This window comes from Dama dama, chromosome 22 (assembly GCF_033118175.1).
Source record: "Dama dama isolate Ldn47 chromosome 22, ASM3311817v1, whole genome shotgun sequence".
NCBI classification, from domain to species: Eukaryota; Metazoa; Chordata; class Mammalia; order Artiodactyla; family Cervidae; genus Dama; species Dama dama.
The window spans coordinates 49,423,345-49,447,326 of record NC_083702.1 but is presented as its reverse complement, the minus strand read 5'-3'; the positions used below and the strand labels follow the sequence as shown (position 1 = coordinate 49,447,326).

The following is a 23,982-nucleotide window of genomic DNA, read 5'->3' as shown; positions in this document are numbered from 1 at the left end:
ATGAAACTATTCTTCCTTCCAGAGTTTCTAATGCCTAAAATGATGATAATAATAACTACCAAAGTAAATAATATTAACAACAGCAAACATCTGTATCCTGTTTTCTCTGTATCAGACATTGTTCCAACATATACTGCCTGAATGAAATCTCTCACCAACCCTATGTGTTAGGTATTATTAATTTGAGAATGCAGGCCATTTCTTTTGGCCTCAAAGAAAAGTTTCTGTTCAGATCCATGAAAACCCAGTTGTCATGTAAAGGCTTCTACCAATTAAACAGGATTTCTGAACATTTTGATGTTTTTACATTTTCTTTACATCCCCTATGCCAGAAACTCTACTCCAGTGAATTGTTGGAAGAAAGCAACCTGTGTATGTGCTATGCTCAATCACTTCAGTTGTGTCCAACTTTTTGCCACCCCGTGGACTGTAGCCCGCCAGGCTCCTCTGTTCGTGGGATTTTCCAGGCAAGAATACTGGAGTGGGTTGCCATTTCCTCCTCTAGGATATCTTCCCAACCCAGGGATTGAACGCTCAGTTCCTGCATCTCCTGCATTGCAGGCAGATTCTTTACCCACTGAGCCAGCTGGGGAGCCTGGAAGAAAGCATAGTTGCATGTTATTGAGCATGTCTGCCATGAAACATTTGATTTCTCAGAACTTCTAGTGATGTGATGCTTCACAGAACTCTGGGTCTATATAGCATTTTAGCAGTTCCTCATAAAAGGCACCTGATAGCTGGCCCAACCCCCTCAGAAAAATGAGGTGAAGAGAGCAGATGCATTGTGGGTGAGGTCATGCAGCACATCAACAGCAGAGTCAGGCCTCACACCCAGGACTTCTACCTCCCAACCTGGAGCTTTTCATTTTTTAAAAAAATCTTTGTACTTAGCTGCCTTGTTAAACACAATTAAGAAACCTATGAGGTGTGCTGTTCAGCTGGAGTATAAAAGTGAAATGGACAGTTTTAGCTATTAACCTAGTTCATAAATTCCAATGGATGAAAAGTTTTTATTCACTTTTACCTAGAAAAATAGCCAAAGTGAAGAGAAATGATCTCAGAACATCATGGCACAGTTGTCACAGTTGAATGAATGAAAGAAATAATGAAGTGGAAGCAGAGCTTAAGGTATTCTAGTTTGAGAGTATGACAGGACCAGGGAATATTGAGTCCTAAGCCTCATAAGGCAGGTAGAGGTGGTAGGTTCTTTGCTCCAGGCCTTAACCTGTGACAGCAGCAGCTCTGTAAATGTGGAATATCAGTTTGCAAATATTCTGGTTGCAATTGTACCAGATGGGATTCGGGGATTCCTATTCAGCTGACACCAAATGAATGCTTGTCACACACTTGACCCTGATGGTGGATGAGACACAGTTCCTGCCTTAGCAAGGAGAGTCAGAAGTAGCCAGGGGTATGGCAAAAACCACTACAATATTGTAATTAGCCTCCAACTAATAAAAATAAATGGAAAAAAAAAAAGAAGTAGCCAAGGGAGGAAAATAACTACTAGAGTCTGTTATGGGGCAGATACCGGAGATGTGCTGCAGGTGGACAGAGAAGAGTGCCCTTAGCTCTGGCCAGGCGTAGAGGGAGGGCTTCCTGGTTTCCTTTCCTTGAAAACGCCATCCATGAGAAGTAAACGTTGACAAAGAGAGAAAGCCAGAGGGAAGGGCAAGCACTCCATCTGGGACTTGGGGTTTGGTGGAATTGAAAGGGTTAGAGTGGACCATTTTCTTCTTGCTCTAGCCCCATTCACACCCACACCCCCTTCTATCAGATGGGAGTTAAAGCGCAAAGCTAGTTTGCCTGGGGTCAAGGGGGTGAGCCCACCACTGAGAATGCCAGGGGTCAGGCCTTCTGTAGCCTGTGTCCAAGCTGTTTGGTTTGGAACTCTGGGAGTAGCGTCTCTATGGGGAAGCTTCCTGACAGCTCCAGCACCACCCCACTCCCTCTCCGTCAGTCTGCAGAGGCAGCCTCTGAGTTGGTGATTTTCTGTTTGTGAAAGCGGAGGGCTGAGCAAGGGTGTGTTTCTATAAGTGGCACGACCGTAGAGGTTGCTTGGGTGAGGCTAGGGGCAGTGCCCTTGACTTCTGACCTTCAGTAAGACCCTCTTAGGCCCATCCATTTCTCTGTCATCACCCAGAGGATAACAAAACAGCCCTGTTTCTCTGAGCAGAGGCTCAGCCCCTCCACCCGGTCCCCAGCCTGCCTCTCCTTCCTGGCGCTCCCTCGGCAGCGCCTGGTGTCCCCTTCCTGCCCTCCGGCATCTGACACACAGCCTTAGGTGACTGGACCTGAGCGCCGTGGGAGGATGGCCTTGCGTATTTTGTTCACTGTTACTTTTCCCTGGGCTTGGTGCACAGTAGGCGCCTAATACATTTGAAAGGGACCATTGAAGGAACTTCAGGCATTTCCAGGCATTCTGTGAGTAGTTGTGGTGTCATGTTCTGACAGTTTTAAAAGCTCAGAGAACCTCATTGCTGGTTCAGGTTTAAAGACACTCGGTGAGCTCTGACTGTCATTACCACCCATTCAGGATCTGAGGTGCCTTTCTCCTCGGGCCTGGGTTTCCCCTCAGTGTCAGCTAGCGCCACACTCAGGTATCAGGGCCAGCTCCCTCACAGGCCTGGCTGAGGAGCCTGAGTTTTGGGCTGAGCATCCAGCGTTCCCCAGGTCTCCTTTCCAAGGGGTGACCGGGCCCGCTGCCCTGCCCTTCCCTGGGAAGGAATCTGACGTGTCAGAAACAGCACTGGTGGAGTCCAGGGACTGGCTTTGTGGCACAGCAAGTCTCCCAGAGCCTGTTCTCCCCCCGCCTGTGAACCGGCATCTTTGTGCCTGCTTGTTCATTGGGTGGCTGTGGGTACTTGGTAAATTACCAAGTACAAACCAAAGTTCGGGCCTTGTGCTTCATAGCGTGGCAGTTTGTGACAAAATGGACAAGGAAAACCTATCCACTTGGCAGCCAGAGATGTTACTTAGTAGCTCCTCGTTCCCCAGGAGACTCACAGACCACTAAAGAGACTGATTTCAAAAATAATTTACGTAAGACAAAGACAGAGGAATAGTGCTAGCTGACACATGGATGCTGTGCTGAGTACTTTAATAAGATGGATCCTTTTCATCTTCAAGCAACCCCACGAGGTGAGTCTTTCAGCCCAGCTTTACTCCGGAGGGAGGAAGTTGAGTGACTTCTCCAAGGTCACCTGGCAAAAGACAGAACAAGCTTCTAACCTGGAGCCCCGCACTCTCACTCTTACCCTCCCACGCCTCAGCAGCCCTCAGCGGAGAGAGCATGTGCTCTGGACATTGTTTTTCGTGGATCTGTTCTTGCCGGGAGCTGTTCCGTGTTCACACTGAGTGTGTCCCGTGGGAGCCACACCTGTGGCTGTGGAGTCCCTTTCTGAAGGCAGTCTTGCAGGCCTAGTGACAGGCTGGCCTGGGTGCCACGGGAGGGAGGAGGTCATCTGCTGGGGGGCTCTCCGGTGCTGTGACACAGAGGACATGGCTGTCTATGCCAGAAGAGGCATGGGCACCACTGGTGGAAGCACCGCGGAAGGTTGATGCAGGATCTGTTTGTCTGTGCAGGCGCTGTCTCTACCCACACTCCCACGACACAAAATGCCTTTCAATGGTGAGAAGCAGTGTGTGGGCGAGGACCAGCCAAGCGATTCCGACTCTTCCCGGTTTTCCGAGAGCATGGCTTCTCTCAGTGACTACGAGTGCTCCAGGCAGAGCTTCACAAGTGACTCCTCCAGCAAATCCAGCTCTCCTGCCTGTAAGCCGACAGGGAGCAGAGCCTGGGGGGTGCTGGGCTTGATTCTAGACACACATGTTTGTTTTTTCTTTTAATCAATATTTTAAAAAATATTTATTTATTTATCTGGCTGGGCCAGGTCTCAGTTGCAGCCTGCAGGCCCTATTTTTAGTTGCAGCATGCAAACTCTTAGCTGTGGCATGTGGGATCTACTTCCCTGACCAGGGATTGAACCCGGGCCCCCTGCATTGGGAGCATGGAGTCTTACCCACTGGACCACCAGGGAAGTCCCTAGATGCATGTTTGAGTGAGAGCAAAGTTCTGACTTCCCCTCCTTTCTAGACATACTGGAATGTCACTATAAGGGCACCCCAGCTGTCTTGTACACACTCTCAGCAATAAATAGCCACTGAATATTAAAAAGCAGAGACAGTACTTTGCCAACAAAGGTCCATCTAGTCAAAGCTATGGTTTTTTCAGTAGTCATGTATGGATGTGAGAGTTGGACCATAAAGAAAGCTGAGCACCAAAGAATTCACGCTTTTGAACTGTGGTGTTGGGGAAGACTCTTGAGAGTCCCTTGGACTGCAAGGAGATCAAACCAGTCAATCCTAAAGGAAATCAGTCCTGAATATTCATCGGAAGGGCTGATGCTGAAGCTGAAACTCCAATACTTTGGCCATCTGATGTGAAGAACAGACTCATTGAAAAAGACCCTGATGCTGGGAAAGATTGAAGGCAGGAGGAGAAAGGGATGACAGAGAATGAGATGGTTGGATGGCATCACTGACTCGATGGACATGAGTTTGAGTAAGCTCCAGGAGTTGATGATGGACAGGGAAGCCTGGCATGCTTCCCTAAGAGTCTATAGGATCTCAAAGAGTCAGACAGGACTGAGCAACTGAACTGAACTGAAGTTTACAGTCTGTCTGTTTTTATTTTCATCACTGTCTCTGATCTCTGGTTTGACTGTAAATCAGGTCTTCCAACCCCACCCTGTCTTCTCTCTCACTTGGTGGAAAACTACTCCTCAAGATCTTTTTTTTGAGTCACATTCAAGGAAGAATTCAAATCGGTCCTTTCTGATTTACATGGAAGGAAACTTGCCCCAACTCAAGGGTCAGGCAGGAAGTGAAATAATCTAATGGGTTTCCTGCTGATTTCAAAAACCGTTGTGCAAATCACCCCAGCAAAGGGGTGCCCATGAGGAGAGTTACTACACTAGGGATGTGAGAGTTAAAAGATGGCCATGGTGAAGTGAGATATCTTTTTCCTTTTTTGTGTGTGGACGCTAGAGATGTGCAAAGCAGTGTATTTGTCTTTCATTTATTTATTTTAGCTTTTTAATTGACATTTTATATAGAAAATATAACCCCTTAAGTTGTCAGTGCAAATGCAAGAGAGAAGCAACTAACATTTAATATGATCAAATGCCCCCTTTGGAAAAAACTTGTTTATCTATATTTAAGTTAGTACATTCTCATTTTTCAAAGCATGGAAAAGTAGATAGAAAAGAAAATATTGCCTGTAACATCACCCAAAGATGGCAGCTGTGACAGTGCTTTGTCGTATTTTCACTCTTCACATAGACATACATGTGCACATGTCCGTGTACTTTTTTGCTTACTATTATAACTAAAACATTTACTCATGATAATGTTTTTTTAAACATTTTTATGACTACTTATTACTTCATCAAGTGAATACACCATCAGTTTATTTAACTTCTGTTTATCATGGGGCATTTAGTTCATTTCCTTTTTTTTTTTTTTTTGCTTAACAAATAGTGCATTATGAATATTGTGGTACATATAGCCTTTCGAGGAATTCCTTTTATATAATTAGATTCCTGGACTAAAGGGTACAGACATTTTCAAGGAGAATGTTAATGGGAAAGAGAATTGGCAAAAGAATTTATTAGCAGCCACCCAGCTTTCAGTGCTTTTTTTCATTCTTTATACTATATACAGGGTTGCCGTCTCCAGCAGGGCACCTAGGTGTCCTGAAAAAGGATTTTACTAATTGCGTACCACCATTCCTTCCTCCTCTTCTTCTTCCTCTTCCATCTCCCTCTTCTCCACCATCTCCTTGTCTTCTCATTTCTCAAATTATTTTAGATAGCAAAGCATTGGTGGCAGTCAGCATTATTTAAGGCAATGGTTTTTAATTAACAGAAGCTGAGAGTTACAGGAATGATTTCAAAAAGACATGACTTACTAGAATAATTTTTGAATAATCTTTTTCAAATAACTGAAATAATTCTTTACTCTCTATTGCCTACTGAGAAGTAGATGATCAACTTATCAGATTTATTTTAATTATCTACATTTATGGAATTTTTGCCATGTTCCTTACTTAAATTATCTTGTTTAATCACTTCAGGACAGTCTTTTAAGCAGGTTAAGTTATGTTTCAGTGAAGTCAAATGGTAGCCACCAATTAACAAAACTTAGAATTGTGCTATACTGCATACACTTTTAGATATTGTAGTTTTAAAAAAATCAGTTAGTTCATAGTCAGCCACCTTAAATTAATGTTATGAATTACAGTATAAAAAGTAGTCATCAGAGAGTACACATAATAGATGCAGATAGTAGTATGTGCTGAAAAATGAAGCGACTTAATTTTTAAAAGTAACTTGTAATAGCCTATATTAATAAAAAATTCCTAAGAAACACTTGACAGTTTATTATCAATACAGTAACTGAAGCTATCAAAGGAATTTCTAAAATTTTGAAGCCGTAAGTATCAAGCATGGGAATCTACCTGCTTTAGTATATATTCTTCTTACTTGTAAAACCTTGAAAATAACGTGCTGGAGTAGCATAAGCCTTGTGTGCGTCAGAACGTGTCACTAGTGTGCATCACTAGTTGGCAACTCCTCTTCCACGGCATTAATAGGTTTTTGTTTTCTTTTCAGCAACGAGCCCTCCCAGGGTTGTGACATTTGACGAAGTGATGGCTGCAGCAAGGAACTTGTCAAACATGACTCTTGCTCACGAGATAGCTGTAAATGAGAACTTTCAACTGAAACAGGATGCCCTCCCTGAGAGCAGGTAACCTGGAGGCATCTGTTGTGCATGAACCGTGCTGCAGACTCTGTCTGTGTGTATGTGTGTGTCCTGCAAACACAAATATTCACACTGATTCCTGGACAGTCTCATATAATGTCTACTGGGAGTTAACAGTACAGTAAGCCCCTACATATGAGCCTTCAAGTTGCAAGCTTTCAAAGTTACGAATGTGCCCCTGTAGGCCAGCTGTTGGACTGTGCTACTGTGCTTTTAAAGGTACAATACTGTAAGATTAAAAATGTTTTATTTTGTGTGTGTGCTTGTTTTTTGTGTATTACTTGTGTGGAAAGTATAAAACTGTTACAATATAGTACTCTATAGCCAATTGTGTGAGTTGGGTACCTAGTCTAACTTTGTTGGTGCGGGCATGCTAAGTCGCTTCAGTCAGGTCTGACTCTTTGCAGTCCTATGGACTGTAGCCCCCCAGGCTTCTCTGTCCATGGGAGTCTCCAGGCAAGAATACTGGAGTGGGTTGCCATGCGAACAAATTGGACTTACGGACAAGCCCTCAGAATGGAACTCATTCATATATAGGAGACTCACTATATTTAGTTCTCTAATAAGTTCTTTTGTTTTTAAAACCATTCTTCTAGGGTATATGTCACTCATAGAGTTTTAGAATTCAGTTTATATGTCACTTCCTGAGCGAAGCTTTTCCTGACATTCCTGAGCCCACTAGACTACATGAAATCACCTTCTAAAGACTCCTGTAGCCCCCTCTCCCTCTGTCTTGTTAAGGTGTCTTATAATTTTAGGTTCAGACTCCTGTAGCCCCCTCTCCCTCTGTCTTGTTAAGGTGTCTTATAATTTTAGGTTCAATGTCCGTCTTTTCCACTGGACCCAAAGCCCTGTTAATGGAGAAACTATGTCTATATTGTTTGCTCTGTTCTTATTGCCCAGCAGAGGGCCCGACACGTAGTACATGCTCAATAAATCTTTTCAGTCTGACTTATTAAAAACTGATATTCAGATTGTAAAAGACAAAGGAATGCAGCTGAGTTGCCAGAATGATGAGTCTATCTAGAAGCCTCTGGAGGTAGGAATCACAACAGCATAGGTACCCCTGGTTAGCATCATGCCCAAGGGATCTCTAGTTAGAGCCATGTCCTTATACCCCACCTCAGTCTTTCCAGTTTTGGTCATTCACAAGTCCCCTGGGACAAAGGGAAGAAAAGACTTGCAGCCATGACTGCAGGTAAATAAGCTTTAGAGGCAAAATTGGCCCATGGATAACCACACTGAATCTGAAAGCTCACAGTGCCATTTATAAATCAGGAGGCATTCTCTCCATCAGTGAAGACAACATATAATATTTGATTCCATTCAGCAAGTTTTTGTTTTAAAGCAGGAAAAGAATAAACATAGTAATTTTCCTTTTTAAAAATATGGATCATAGTCCTCCTTCTGGGGATGTTGTTCATAATAATCATGAATACTTTTTAAGATTACTGGCCAAAGTAGGTGTATCTGCTTGGTTTTCTATGGTGACTGCGTTTCACTACGATCCTTTTTACCAGCTCTGCTACTCTACCCCTAGGCCAGGTCACCATCGTCTCTGACCTGGACTCTTTCTATCCTAGCTGGTTGCCCAGTCGTCATCCTTAGCTCCTAGCAATCCATCCTCCACATGCACAGGCAGCCACAGTGATCATTCTAAAGGGTAAATCAGATTAAATCATGATTTTGCTTAAAACCCTTCAGTGGTTCTATCACACTTAGAATATTCCAACTCTGTGGTATGACTATCAAGGCCCTCCTTCACCAGCTGTGTCTCTTTTTTTTTTTTTTTTTTTTAACCAGCTGTGTCTCTTATTCCTTCCCTCCTGCTTGCTTCAGCCACACTGGCTTCCTTGCTGATCCTGTGCCACACCAGCTTGATCCTACCCTGAGGATTTTTTTCATCTTCCTTTTTAATGTTTTTCCCATAGGTCTTTACCAGGTGCTTTCTTTTCCCCATTCGTGTCTCGGCTCTAAGGTCACCCACTGTCTTAGACAAGCTTTCTTCTACCACCCCATCAAATGGGCACCCTCTTCATCACTGTGGACCACATTGTCTTCCTCTGCCTTCCTCATGCCTCTGAAATTGTCTTACTCATTGTCAATGTGTTTTTTTGTCTTTCTGTCTCTGCCAACATATAAGCTTTTTGAGAGCAGACTCTTTTCGAATCACCCCAGCGCCTGAAACAGGGCCTACCACGTATTGAATTTTGAATAAACATTTATTGACTAATAAAAATGAATTTCTAAATTTAAAATGAGTATGTTTTATGAAGTGCAGAAAAAGACAGATTGGGAATATTTGTGCTTTAAATTCATAAGTTGCAAATACAAACTGAATGAGGGCCCTTTATGATCAGATAGACCTTGGGGTGTGAATCCTGGCTCTGCTGAGACTCTATCTGAGCCTCACATTCTCCACAGTACTCACCCTGAATGCCTGCTCCTGGGCATGTAAGTGCCTTGCACATGAGTACTTTGATACTGTGGAAGATAGGAATTCCCCTTCTCTTCATTTTCTGCCATGGCTAGAAAATGTGAGCAAGAGAAACAACAGACAGGGTTAGGACACATTGCCTTTGCTTAAAAGTGAAATAGTGTAGCATTAGCTGTTGACTTTTCAGATGATCCTCCACAGTGGCCAAGTTGTTACTATTTTTTTTTTTTTTTTTTTCATCAAAGCATCATGCTTTATTACTTGTGACAAATGAGGAGACAGGCAATTGTTCTCAAAGCACTGTCTCCTTTACTGTTTAAAAAATGGCTGACTCTCATATTTTACCAAGTATTTTCTTGAGGAGAAACACTTGATAAAATAAGTCACATTTCTGATACTGGGTAGGAATGCTTATAAATGATTTGATTGATCTCATCACTACCCACCCCAAATTAGAAATCTAAGAAGTTTGGAAAACTTAAACCCTGATATCCTTCAAGGAACTATAAAGTTGTTTTAGCTCATTCCTGATTGGTCCATTCAAGCCAATAAAGGCTTGTAAATGAGGCTTGTAAAGTCAAAAGCAGAAGTCCATTCCTGTAATGTTTGCCTTTCTAATTGTTCTGTAATTGCTTGAGAGCGTTTCAGACATTGGGAATGGCATTTATGTTGAATAAATCTATTCAGGCAACTAGACTAAGTTTTAACATTTAAAGTGGCTGAGTAGAGTATAGTATTTGCAGTTACAAAAACAGTTTTAAGTCATGCTTCTCAGAAAGCTAGTTTTTATTTCCAACATTATTGTGTATTTTAGCTATTTGAGCTTTAAAAAGAAAATTTAAGTGATATGCTTAACTGTCAAATTACCAATTCATTCACCCTGCATTCAGTAAATCTTCAGTAAATACCAAGCTCTATGCTAGGTATGATGGCAGGTACCTAGAAGAAGAAGTGGCCTCTATCTGAGAGGGAGAGAAACTTAGAGTAAATTACAGTTCAGGGAAGGAAGTGCTTTTCTAAAGGCAGTTGCAAAATGGTATAGGAGTTCAGTAGGGATGTGTATTTTAACATGCACCTATTTTGGGGCATTGACATTGACAGGATAAAGCAAGGTGGCCACCTATTCCATTGTGAAGCTTTCCTAGGAAGGCTCCTATTTCAGAAATGTGGTCTGGCCAACTTTAAATGGGACATCTAAGCTGGAGCTGGCAGGCATTCAAATGCATGTCTCTTTGGGGCCAATCTGTTCTGTTCCATGCCACAAAATGCCCGCTATTAGGGAAAGAACAACTTGGCCACCTCATCCCAAAAACCTAGACCAGGTCTGAAGATCTGTGTAGAAGACTAGCTGCAAGAACTTCCCTGGTGGTCTGGTGGTTGAGATTCTGCTGCCAATGCAGGGGTCACAGGTTTGATCCCTGGTCTGGAAATTAACATCACACATGCTGTGCAGTGTGGCCAAAATATTTAAAAAAAAAAAAAAAAGAAGGGTGGATGAGTGAAATATGGTATCTCCTTAGTACAGAATTTTATTTATTTTTATTTTTGGCTGCATCTGGTGTTGCTTTTACATGGGCTTTCTCTAGTTGCAGTGCATGGGCTTCTCATTGCTGTGGCTTCTCTTGTTGTGGAGCACAGGCTCTAGATGCGGGCTTCAGTAGTTGTGGCACACAAGTTCAGTCGTTGTGGCTTCAGGCTTAGTTGCTCCATGGCATGTGGAATCTTCCCAGACCAGGGATCAAACCTGTGTCTGCTGCATTGACAGGCAGATTCTTGTCCACTGTGCCACCAGGGAAATCCTAGGACAGAATTTTATGAACTTGTCGAAAGCTATAGGAAGAAAGCACTTAAAAAATTTAGGGGAGACACTTAAGACAGAATATTAAACGAAATAAGTATATAATATTGTACAGACCACTACTAAAAAAATTGTATTAAGACCATTCATTGAAATATGTCAAATATGTCAAAAGATTAATAATAGAATTATGAGCAATTTTTATTCTCTGTTTTTCTGCATTTCCTAAGATTTCTACAATGAGCATATTTCTTTTATAATTAGGAAAAATAGTGCTTATGTTAAGAAAAGTGATTCATTTCATTCCCATAGCTTGGCTGGTCGAGTGAGGCACATTGTCCATCAGGCCTTCTGGGATGTCTTGGAATCAGAACTGAATGCAGAGCCTCCTGAGTATGAACACGCCATCAAACTGTTTGAAGAAATCAGAGAGGCAAGTTGATGTTGTCTGTATTCATTAGTAATCCTCTGCCCTCACCCCGCCCCAAAGGCTGTTTTTCTGTTCTCTAAAGAGCACTGGAGGCTCTTTTTGAAACACTGAGCCAGTTCAATCACTGGAAGAGTTTTTGCCTGCACCTCTGAGAGGAGAGTGGAGACGGGGCAGTGACCGGAACACAGGCCAGCGCTTAGCTGGTAGGTGGTGGCTGTGGTGCTTCAGAGCACAAAGCCCAGGTTAGATAGGTCTGCTTTAGTGATATGCTTCTGCTTTCTCCTGAGTCTCAGTCTCCTGAGTGAGTGAAGTGCAAGTCGCTCAGTTGTGTCCAGCTCTTTGCGAGCCCATGAACTATACAGCCCATGGAATTTTCTAGGCCAGAATACTGGAGTGGGTAGCCTTCCCCTTCTCCAGGGGATCTTCCCAACCCAGGGATCGAACTCAGGTTTCTTGCATTGCAGGCAGAGTCTTTACCATCTGAGACACAAGGGAAGCCCAAGTCTCCTGAGTAGTTGCAAGAATTAAATCAGGTGACAGTTATGGCTAACGTTTCACAAGACACTTGCTCTGTGCTAAGCACTAGAGTATTCATTTATTCCTTACCATAATGCTGTGAGGTAGTTATGCCTGTTACTATTTTGTATAAAGAAACAGTTCTCTGACTCATCCAGGGTCACACAGCTTTGAGGGGCAGAAGGTGTTTGAACTGGCACTCCTGCTCAGAGCTCGCGCTCCTAACCACATGCCGTGTGTATAAGTACAGTGTCTGCTGTGTCGTGAATAGGCTGCTCACATAATATGTAATGTGCGTGCATGCATGCTAAGTTGCTTTAGTTGTGTCCGACTCTTTGCAACCTTATGGACTGTAGCCCACCAGGCTCCTCTGTCCATGAGATTATCCAGGCAAGAATACTGGAGTGAGTTGCCATGCCTCCCTCCGGGGATCTTTCCAACCCAGGGATCGAATCCCTGTCTCTTACGTCTCCTGCATTGGCAGGCGGGTTCTTTACCACTTGTGCCACCTGGGAAGCCCATAATATATACTTCACATGTAAATATACTGTATTATACCAATGGGGCCCATGGGGGTGTTACTATTTGCCCTTCTTTAAAAGGTTCTTTTGGATCCCTGATCTGCAACTTTTTCTTTCTTTACATGATTTCTCTGTAAACTTTTTAAAGTTCTTTCAATACTATTGCTTCCTTGCCAGTTATTTTCATTATGATGGTGTTAGTAACTTCCCACAGGAGGGAAGGGAAGGCTTTCATTCAGAAGATAGAGCTTTCTTTTTAGGACAGGACCCTGTCATGCTTCTCTGATCCACCACCGAGTTGGGGCAAACTTCCATGATATCCAGGGCATTCAAATGCTGAGGGCAGGGAGCTTGGTCATCTAGACAGTGACATTTTAAAAATGACAGCGTTTCTTCATGTGATGATGCTGTTCATTATGCCTGTGCAGATTCTCCTCTCTTTCCTGACTCCTGGTGGCAACAGGCTTCGCAACCAGATTTGTGAAGTTTTAGACACAGACCTCATTAGGCAGCAGGCTGAGCACAGTGCTGTCGACATCCAAGGCCTGGCCAACTATGTCATCAGTACCATGGGAAAGCTGTGCGCCCCGGTGCGGGATGACGACATCCGGGAGTTGAAGGCTACCGGCAACATCGTGGAGGTGCTGAGGTTAGTGCTGGCTGCTTGCATTTCCTGAAAGTACCTTTGAGTGCATTCAGAAGGGAAATGTGGGAATCGAGGGGCACAGAGTAGTAACTGGTCTCCCAAAAGAACCCTTCACCCTAGGGAAAAAACTGACTCAACAAGGGGTCAATCATTTATTGTATGCATGGAACTTTCACGTAGAATGAGCAAACAAGGGTGTTAGTTGGCAGTGCTGGGCCCTAGAGATGCAGTGATGAAAGGGGCAGATATGATCTCTGACCCCAGGGAGTATACAGTTTAATGGGGAGACAACCCTGAACAAGGAATTACAGTTGTGATAAAGTGCTATGGGAGGGGAAGTAGAGAGGATTAATAGGGCCCCTGCAGAGGCACCTCATCTCCTCAAGGAAGCCTTGATCAGGTAGCGCATTGGTAGCTGCTCTGACATGTAAACCTTGAATTCTCAGTGATTTAACCACTGTTTGTTTCTCACTCACGCCACAGTCTGAGTCAGGGCTTCTTGGTCAGGCAGCCTTCCAAGCGCCATTCAGGGACCCAGTCTCCTTCTCTCCTTGGCTCCACCCAGGTCTTTGGAGTCCTTTACATTCAGCTGGTGAATGGGGAAGAGATCATGAGGAAGGCATGCTGCTGCTGTTTAGTCGCTCAGTGGTGTCTGACTCTTCTGCAGCCCCATGAGCTGTAGCCCACCAAGCTCTTCTGTCCATGGGATTTTCCAAGCAAGATTACTAGAGTAGGTAGCCATTCCCTTCTCTAGGTGATCTTCCCAAACCAAGGGTTGAACCCACATCTCCTGCATTGGCAGGCAGATTTTTTTTCTTACCACTGAGCCACCCGGGAAGCCCTGAGGAAGGCATATTAAATGTTTAACCACCTCGGCCCAGAAGTGACATATTCCACTGACTATGCCTAGTCCTGTGGTCCCATGTAGATTGAAGTGGGTCTAGGCAATGTGGTTGCTGTGTGGAATCACATTTCCCAGCCACACATCCACACTGCAGAAAGGGAAACAGACCTTTGGTGGTTGGCTAGCTAACTGCTGCAGCTTCCTTCAGGAAGTGATGTACACAGTAAGATCATAAAGACTCTAGTTTGGCTGTGTAGGCAACAACTTCTTTGTGATCCCAGAGGAAAGAGGAGTCTACAGTACTTTTTGCCATTGAGGCAAATTCTTCTCCTTTTTTTTTGTTTTGTTGTGTGAATACAGCCACATAGAGAATTAAATTTCATGTAATAGTATTGGAAAGGGAAGGGGAGGAAACTGGTTTGCATATAGTAAGTTCCTTATTTTCTGACTTTGGGAAAGTTGACCATTTCTCAAGTCACACTTTTTTCATCTGTAAAATGGGTTGTAAATATCCTTAAGAGTTATGCTCAGCTCTGGCAGGTTGAGATTCTTCAGCTGTGGAATCCTTGCTTTGAATGATCTTATTACCCATGTGTGATAATCAAATCTGTGGTGTTCATCTTGCTCATATATTGAGCATCTAGTGGTTGGTACTGTCCCTGCATTTCTAATACACTATCTCATTGACTCTTCACAACATCTCTCCAAGGTTGATCTTGTCCGTTTCTTTCACAGGTGAGGAAACTAAGGCTCAGAGAGATGGAGTAACTTGTTCCTGGCCACAGAGCTGGTCAGCTGTAAAGCTGTTATTGAATACAGGGCTGCCCAACTCTGAAATGCAGTGTTTTCCCTGGTGCTTCACTGCCCTGTCCTTTTCTTTTTTCTTTTTTTCTTATTTCCTTAGGGATAGAAACAGGGTATACTATATTCAGATTCCTTAAAATTTCAGGGACTTTCAAAAGAAAATTCCTTCTTGAATGTCTTTTTGTCTCATTGTTAAGACTCATTGTTTATACTTCTTAGTGTCTGTCAGTCTATGGCTGAATGTAATGAATCAGTTGGAAGTATATTTGCTAAAGCAAATACTCTTGAGATCTCTGGAAGAATACATTTGGAATGCATGTGTAATGCCTTTTATGAAAAGTGTCCTTGTCAAAGTGATTGGAATTTCAAAACCATTTTGGAGATGTTTATCTTTTCCAGCCTGTAAAATAAATAATAGTTAATGAATTTCAGATGATTTTCTTGATCACCTGTCTAACTATTTTAACTATGAAATTTTCAGACAAATATTTCATGTCCTGGACCTCATGAAAATGGACATGGTGAATTTTACAATTCGGAGTCTCAGACCACATCTTCAGCGCCAGTTGATAGATTATGAGAGAACCAAGTTCCAAGAAATTTTAGAAGAAACTCCAAGTAAGTAAAATATGTGTGGTATATATTGAAGTGGGGTGAAATGTGGCATTTTGGTTTTTAATATCTTAAATAGTATTTATAAAGACTTTGGGCATTTCTGTTCAACCTTTTTTTGACTTCTAAAATTAATATCACAAACTCATAGCTTTAACTCTGACTCCAGGAACTGCACTAAGCACTACTCTTTATGCATTAAAAAAAAAAAAAAAAGAAACATTTACTAACCACCTGCTGTGTCCCAGATACATCTTGGGTGCTGTAGATATGACAGTGAAAAAAATTAAGTTGCAGCTCCCAAGGAGATGGCTGAGTAGGCATGACAAAAAAACAAGCATATATGGTCAGATGTGTTATTTAGTGCTATGAATAAAAGTAGGATAAAGAAACAGGCAGTAATGGGGCAGGAGTGAGGATAAGAGGTGAGTTTTTTAGGTGAGGTGGACTGAGAGGCCTCTCGGAGAAGTAACATTTGAGCAGAGTTTGCAAAGGAATGAGGAAGGGCCATGTGAAGATGTGAGGGAAGAACATTCCAGCTAGAGAGAGCTGCAAGTACAAAGGCCTTGCAGTAGAACCTTGCTTGTGTTTTGCACAAACACAGGACAGACAGTGAGGCTGGAGGAGAGTAGGCAGGAAAGAGTGGTTACAGTGGAGGCCAAGTAGTAGACTGAGGCAGGTCCTATAGGAAGCCTTGTGAGGAAATAAGAGGAATTTGGATTTCAGTCCAAATGTGATAGGGAGTCATTGGAGAGCTTGAACAGGGAAGCAGCATCTGCTTTTTATTTTTAAAACATACTCTGGCTCCTGGATAGAGAATAAATCATATGAGTGCAAGAAGGGAAACAGGGACACCAATTAGGTGGTATCACAGATGGCAGATCGTCCAAATGGTGGTGGTAGAAGGTAGTGAGAAGAGATCAGGTTCTGGTTGTATTTTGAAAGTGGAGTAACAAGATTTGCTGCAAGTTGGATGAGGGAAAAAAAGAGGTGAAGATGACTCTAAGCAACTCGATGAATAGTGATGCCTGTTAGTGAGATGGGAGAGACCCAGGAAAGGAGGGTGGGACATGGGATGAAGTCAGGGTTTAGTTTTGGACCTGTGAACTTTGAGATCTTGTTTGACATCAATATGAAGATACTAGGAGGGATTTAGGAATGAGACTGGAGTTTGGGGGAATGGTGAGCACTGGGAGTGAACATCTAAAGCCATGGAACTGGGTAGTAGCTGACACATAGAGAATGCTTACCATATTCTAAACACTTTACCTGTTTTAACTGATTTAATCTTTATGAAAACTTTAGGAAATTACTCCCTATTTATGGATGAGGAAACTGAGACACAGGGAGCCTCAATCACTTGCCACCATAATACAGCTTGAGAGCTGTAGAGCTGGGACTCAGCCCAGAAGTCTGACTCCACACTCCTGTCCACTCCATGCTCTCCTCCCAGGGTTACCCTGGGTGACATTACCTAGAGCATGAGTGTAGATACTGAGTGGGCCTGACCTGGGACTCTTGCACATCTAGAGCTTAAGAAGAGAAGAAGGATCCAAGAACAGAGACTGTGTAAGGGTAGCCAGAGAGGGGAAGAAAGACAGGAGAGGGTGGTGTCCTGCAAAACAAGTGAAGAAAGTGTTCAGTGATCAGCTGTGACAAGTGCTAAGTGGTCAAGAAAGATGAAGACCAAGGCTTGATCGTAGTATGAGACCATATGAGGCTCCTTGGTATCTGTGATGGGAGCAGTTTCAGTGTACTAGTGGGCATTAAAACCAGGCCAGAAGTGGGGAGAGGAGGAAGTATTACCTCACTAAATCCTCACAACTCCTCACTGTGGGAGGTACTGTTATTCCCTTCATTCCACAGGTGAGGAAACCAAGATGCCAAACGTTGGGCAGCTGGCAAAAGGCTAGCTCACTGGTTCCCTTATTAGCAAACCCTTGACAGCAGCCTCTGGGCTTCAGTTGCAACAACAGTCTAAGTCTGGGTTAGGTGATCCCCCCATGCCACCTTCCCCCTCGTGGACTGAGCTCTTCTGTCAAGATTTCAATATGATAACCTTATGTATACAGAGCCAAACACATGCCTCCTTTAAAGGGACTCCAGCAGGCTGGAGCCTGTCCAGGAAAGAGGGCAAGGGCCATGGAGGGTGACATGAGAGCAGTCAGTGAAGCTGGGCCCATAGTGCCTGGTACCAGGGAGACTCGGGTGGGCCACGAGCACTGCCTGCCCTGTGGTTAGTGATTCAGGGCTTTGGTTACGTTCTGAAGGGCAGACTAGGACCCATGGGAGCGAAGTAGCCAACAGCCAATTTAGACCTTCCTAGAAGCTGAGGCTGCTCTTTTAACTTCAGAATGAACTCCCTGTCACTCATAGTAGCCTATGCTAGCTAACATTTTGTTTGTGCACTTACCATGTGCCAAGACCTTATTATGTGCCAAACACCTTACATTTATTAGCTTATTCAAGCTTCACACATCACCCTATGAGACTATTATCACCCACTGTTTATAAAGGAAGAAATTGAGGTTAAAGTAAGAGACTGCTAGCGGGTGGAAGAGCCTGGATAGCTCAGGTGTGTCTCTGCCCCAAAGCATATGCATTTAACCACTATGCAAAACTGACTCTCTCCAAACAGTATACCGACTGTACTGCGGGTATTTGCAGTGAAAGTTCTAGCACTGAGTGACAGATATGACTAGATGATGTCTAAGGATCCTTCTGCAACATAAATTCTCTTGACTTTAGGGTTACATTGTTTTGGTTTCAAAGGCAGAGAGGGATTATGGGAAATAGAACCCTACATCCATCCTGGATCTGAAACCTAAGCTATTAATATGATAACCATGTTCTTAGCAGCATTTTCCTGAGACTCACTGGTTGGTTTCCTTTGTGTCCCTGCGTGTTCATATACATGTGTACAAATGTCTCCATGTCTTAAGTCAAGATGGGCCTGTAATCTTGAACAAATCCCTTAATGTAGGGTTGAACTACAGTTTTGTTCATCTCAAATCATTTGTTTCTCTCTTTGAAATCCAGACTTAGTCACTTGTATTTCACTCGTTCCTTTCACATTGACTTGGATATTTCCAGAGATTTAAGAATAGAATGAATCCAGCTGTGCAAATAGGTCATTATTGCCCAGCTCTAAATATGTTCCCAGACAAATCAAGAGTCCAGGAAGCAGAGTATATGTCAGCTGTTAATTATATCCTCAAGTCACGCTGCCAAAAGTTGGCCACTGTGCCCTGCTATCAAAATAAGAGTCTTACAGTACTGCACAGAAGTACAAAAGTGTTGGATTTTTGTGTGTACATGATTTTTATAAGATAATTATTTGGAAAATCAATATTTAGAAGTACTCTGGGTTTCCTAGTTGACTCCCCAAAAGATGGTATTTTGCCACCAGAGAGATTTTACGTCATCTCCCTATTTAAAATATACCCAAGAAAGCCTTATGCAGTGATTGGGTTCGTGTCTTAAATGTCAACAAAATAACCACATTGGATTCAACAACTAAATTATCTGTGGAAAGAATGGCACATAACCCCCAGGCCACAAGTGATTTTTCAGATACTAAGAAAGAAAAGGTTTTATTTATTTAGATCATCTCTTATATCTGATAAAATGTTCTCAGGAACTTCATTTCGTGTGATTCAGAAATCCTCATGGGACATAAATATTTTTCAAAAAATATATGAAATTGCATTACGGTTGTCTTTGCCTGGCACCCAAGGCATTCAGGAAATATTTATGGAACATTTTAGAGATAAGCAAGCTGATGCTCAGCAGTGACCTGCCCAAAGACATAGCCGTGAAGCTGAGAAATAGCAGAGCTGGGACTGGAAACCAGGTCTCCCCTGGCCAAGCCAGGAGTAAACCACGCTGCTGCCTTCATTCCTTTCTTTGGATTTTTCAATTTTGTGTTGTATCAGCTGGGTTATATCAGAGGCAACAGAAACTCACTGGCTGTTTTAGCAGAAAAGGAAGTGAATGGAAGGAGAGGACAGTTCACAGAAAAGCTAAAATTACCTGAGTCTGCGCAAGGCCAGAAATCAGGAGAGCATCAGGAATCTGGAGAGGAAAAAACAAGGGGAATTTTCCAGCTGCGTCCTCAGCTGGTTAATGTGCACTTCAACACGGGCCATCCTTGAACACTGTAATCATCATTCAGAGTCCCAGGAAAGAGTCTGATGGGCGTATGACTCAGCCAGGCCAACGGCTGGGTAGGGAGGTTGCCTGGTCCTGGTCATGGAGCCTCTAATTAACATCTGCAAAAAGCATGGAGTGACGGAAATGATTTCTCAAAATCAGTACCAACAAAAGGGAAGGTGAGGTGTCACCAGGCATAAAAGAGTGGACATCACGGATAAGCAGACTACATTCTTCTAACTGAAAATTGGGATGTTGTGAATATTTTCCAGAATATTGAAAACAGGGGCCAGGCTAGCTCTCCGTCTTTACAATTCTGAACAGCCATCATTCAATAATGGTGCAGAATACATGAATAGGAGTCCCTGGCATTGTTCAAACCTTTAAATAGCTCCTATTTTCAATATTCTGAAATTTCAAAAGAGTTGGACATGACTGAGCATCTGAACACATGCTCACACACACAGCGCTGGCCTAATAAGTACAGTAGGAAGTGTTCCCTCCTCTTGCTTTCTGAAAGTTTGCAAAAAAACACCTTATGTCTTTTAGTTTGATTTGCATGCACTGTGTATATCAGTAAAAGGGAAAGGTATCTTCAGGTGTCAGGGACCAAATCAATTTGCCAATCTGAAGGAGACTATTTGAGTCAGTCCTTAAGTGCATGGTTAACTCCAGAGATAGTGAATTAAAAAGGAAACCTGCCGGGTCTCATGCCAGATATAGAGAGCAGAAGCTTTTTGAGAAGCTACTAAGTGACAAGTACCACTGGGAAAATGTTTGATTAGTTTCCAAAGCAAGGTACAGTATCTAGTGTATAGTTGGTGCTCAGTTGCCTTTGAAGAAATTAATGGAGAGGCTTTTTTTCGCATGAAAAACCAAGTACCAGTGCCTCCTAGGGTTGATCTTGCTCTTGGAGCCACTCAGAGCAGCTGATCTTCTTGCTTATGGGAGTGAAATCTCAGCAGTGTGCATGTGTGCTGAGTTGTGTCCAACTCTTTGGGACCCCTGGACTGGGGCCCACAAGGCTCCTCTGTCCATGGGATTTCCCAGCAAGAATACTAGAGTGGGTTACCATTTCCTCCTCCAGGAGATCTTCTCGACTCAGAGATCGAACCCATGTCTCCTGCTGCTCCTGCATTGGCAGGTGGATTTTCTTTACCACTGAGCCACTTGGGAAGCCCCTGAGATCTTAGCAGATCCCTCAGAGAAAATCCTTGTTTCCCTCTAAACTCCTGCTCTTTCTGCTTTACCAATTGTACTCACGCCTGGTTACATATAAGGATCACCTGGAGTGTTTAAACACAGATGCCTGAGCCCATCTCAGGCTGGTTAAATCAAAATCTCCAAGAGCCAACACACAAAATCTATCTTTTTTTAAGTTGATTCTACCATCAGCCAGGATTGAGAACCTCTGTGCTACACTGTTGCTTTTGTTTGAGATAACTAAATGGGCTTTTAAATGTGTCAGTTGTAAATGATTATACTTGTAGTATAAATGCATATTATTGCCACATTGTAATTATACCCGGGATGGTTTCCACTCTTTCTCTCTGTTGGATCTCTTTTAAAGACTGCAAGTCTTTTACTTCTTTATAAACAAAACTGGGAAAACCAAGAACAACATTTGCCAACTGAAGAGAAGTAAAGTTGTGAAATTCTGGGGGTGGTGTTGCTTTTGTATAGCAAATGGAGCTGCTCATAAATTACCCCTGTTTAAGGGCTGGGTCTGATGAATTTCAGGGTGACTATTCTTTATTTCATTCACTGAATTTTTTGTTTTTTGTTTTTTTTAATCTGCACCTGTGTTCAGTCTGCATTTTAAAGCAATTGGCACCTTATAAATTCTATCAAATGCATACTTTTAATAAGAAATGTGGCCTAAAAAACAATTTATTTCTAGGGGGAAACCTTAGAACTGGGTCTGAAGTAAAAAAAAAAAAAAAAAAGTGTTCATATCAGCATGTTGGGAAAGGCATAGCTCGATCAGACACTGATCAAGACACTCCAAGGGGTCTGGAACCCAAAATGTTTAATCACCACTGGTTTTAATCCAGATAACTTTTCTGCACAAGACTCAAGGTCATATATGAGCTGGCCTGTCTGTCCATCTGATGCTATCTGCTGCAACTCTCTCCTCCCTTCCCTGCTTCTTTATGGACCAGCAGTACAGACTTGCTTGTAGCATCCAAACTGCCATGCTTTCTCATTATGCCATCTCTGTGTGTGGTCTGTTCTCCTAGCCTGGAGTGACAGCTCTTGCCTGTATCTGCCTCGTGACTTGAAATATCACTTATGGAGTTCTTCCTCTTAGACTCTACCATAGACAGCCTCTCCTCCCTCCACCCCCACTGTGCCTTCTAGTACTCACTGTCTTCTGCTGCAATTGTGAACTTACATAACTGTCTGCCCATCTGGACCATAGGCTCCTTGAGGATTGTGGCCGTCTTACCATTCATCATGTGTGGAACACACAAATGAAGGAGTCTATCAGCCGTAGGACAAGTGTGTGGCCTTTTCCCTTGCAGGTGCTCTTGATCAAACCACAGAGTGGATAAAAGAATCTGTCCATGAAGAGTTACTTTCTCTTTCTGAGGCTACTTTAACGCCTGGAGCCGAAAACAACTCCAAGCCAAGCCTGAGTCCTACATTGGTGCTAAATAATAGTTACTTGAAACTGTTACAGTGGGATTATCAGAAAAAAGAATTACCAGAGGTGAGTGATTTTTTTCCCCCTTTGGCTTCCCTCAAGTTTTCAATATTCTAATTCTTAAGTTCAAATAGTGTCTGTCTGTGTTGCATGTGGTTTAATGACCTTAACTGGAATCGGATGAAAAACGGGGGTTTGGATGTAACACTCCTGATTTGACATGTTCATGGTACTGAGCTTCCCTTTCTATTTTTATATCTTAAATAAATATGCTAGACACTCATGACAGATGGAGCACGTCTTCAGGAACTGACAGAAAAGCTGAATCAACTGAAAATGATTGCCTGCCTGGCCCTTATCACCAACAACATGGTGGGTGCTCTTACAGAAGGCCTACCTGAGCTTGCAGTCAGACTAAAAAGGATTTCAGCTGTTCTACTTGAAGGCATGAACAAAGAGTGAGTTCCAGCGTTTTTATCTGCTCTCCCTTGTATTCCAGCTCTGCATGTGTTTCAGAGAACATGAATAACCTTGGAAAATCTGGATGTGGTATTCAGGACCGTGCTTTAGAGAAGCTTAGCTCATGCCTTCTTTTCCTAGAGTTTCTTTTCATATCTCTGAAGGCTTAGATGTCCCTCATTGGTAGGGAGAGGTCTTTTCCATAACAGGTGCCAGGGTGAGTGTAGTGTTTCCACTTAGGACAGAGTGTGTACAAGCTCTCCTTTGACAGTGTTGTGGAAAAAACAAACAATACCTAGAAATTCGTCATGCTCAGTGTCTGTCAGAGAGGCTTTCTGATTGAGTTGTTCTGACTCCATCATTTTTCTGCAACAAAATGTTTACCAGCTTCACAGATCCAGCCTCTGTGAAGTCTACAGAAGTAGTGACATCTCTGTCCTTCAGAGATGTTTTACAAGTCAGTGAAAGTTTCGTCTTTGCCAAATTCATTTCTCAGTATCAAACCATCATTGAATACTAGAATCCCATTTCAATTTTGCATTATTGGGAATCCTGTCCAAGTCAGAAAATTTCTAATCCTGGCCAATGACCGGGTGTTTCCATGGGTCTCCTATGTGTCAGCTCCTCTTGCTGACCGTCCTCTCAGGTGTTTTCAGGGACTTTACACCTAATGCATCCAACATACCATCCTCCTGCTTGTTATTCAGAGAGCACATGGATGACTTGATAAAATCCTAGAATTTTAAAAGCCAAACTAGCCCAAGTGGTTCTGGCAATCCAGAGTTCTCATTTTGACCTAAAGCTCTGAGAGAATAGGATTTGCCTTGGACTGTACACCAAGAAAAGGTCAAGCCAAGGCCCGAGCCCAAGCCTGTCAAGTCCCTGCCCTTTCTACTGATCCTGCGCTAACCTGCCAGGCTCTTTTCTTTCACATTCCAGGACCCAAGACCTGTAAGGAAAAGAAACCTGCTCTGGTTTTGCAGAACCCTGCTTTTAGCATTTCCCCACACTGGGTAACCATTATTTCCCAGGAATTCTAATTTATTAAGCCTTTAGTGAGTCCCCAAATACTGCTTAGTGTTAGCTGCTCAGTTGTGTCCAACTCTTTGTAACCCCGTGGACTATAGCCCAACAGGCTCCTCTGTCGATTGAACTCTCCAGGCAAGATTACTGGAGTAGGTTGCCATTTTCTACTCCAGAAGATCTTCCTAGCCAGGGACTGAACCCGCATCTCTGCGTTTCTTGTATTGGCAGGCAAATTCTTTACCGCTGAGCCACCTGGGAAGCCCTC

The 23,982-nt window shown here is 43.0% G+C and overlaps 1 protein-coding gene across 2 annotated transcripts in view; it reads left to right on the top strand.

Moving 5' to 3' along the window:
• TCP11L2 (t-complex 11 like 2) overlaps positions 1-23,982 on the top strand; it is a 36,503-nt gene that overhangs the window by 5,046 nt on the left and 7,475 nt on the right. Inside the window, exons 2-8 of one of the 2 annotated variants that reach the window (XM_061125449.1) lie at positions 3,586-3,775; positions 6,675-6,810; positions 11,373-11,493; positions 12,956-13,176; positions 15,303-15,439; positions 22,111-22,298; positions 22,509-22,690. In XM_061125449.1, the coding sequence (XP_060981432.1) occupies positions 3,619-3,775; positions 6,675-6,810; positions 11,373-11,493; positions 12,956-13,176; positions 15,303-15,439; positions 22,111-22,298; positions 22,509-22,690 (1,142 nt within the window). In that variant the 5' untranslated portion in view covers positions 3,586-3,618. The remainder of the gene's footprint in view (positions 1-3,585; positions 3,776-6,674; positions 6,811-11,372; positions 11,494-12,955; positions 13,177-15,302; positions 15,440-22,110; positions 22,299-22,508; positions 22,691-23,982) is intronic. The other variant, XM_061125450.1, reaches the window with a different exon arrangement.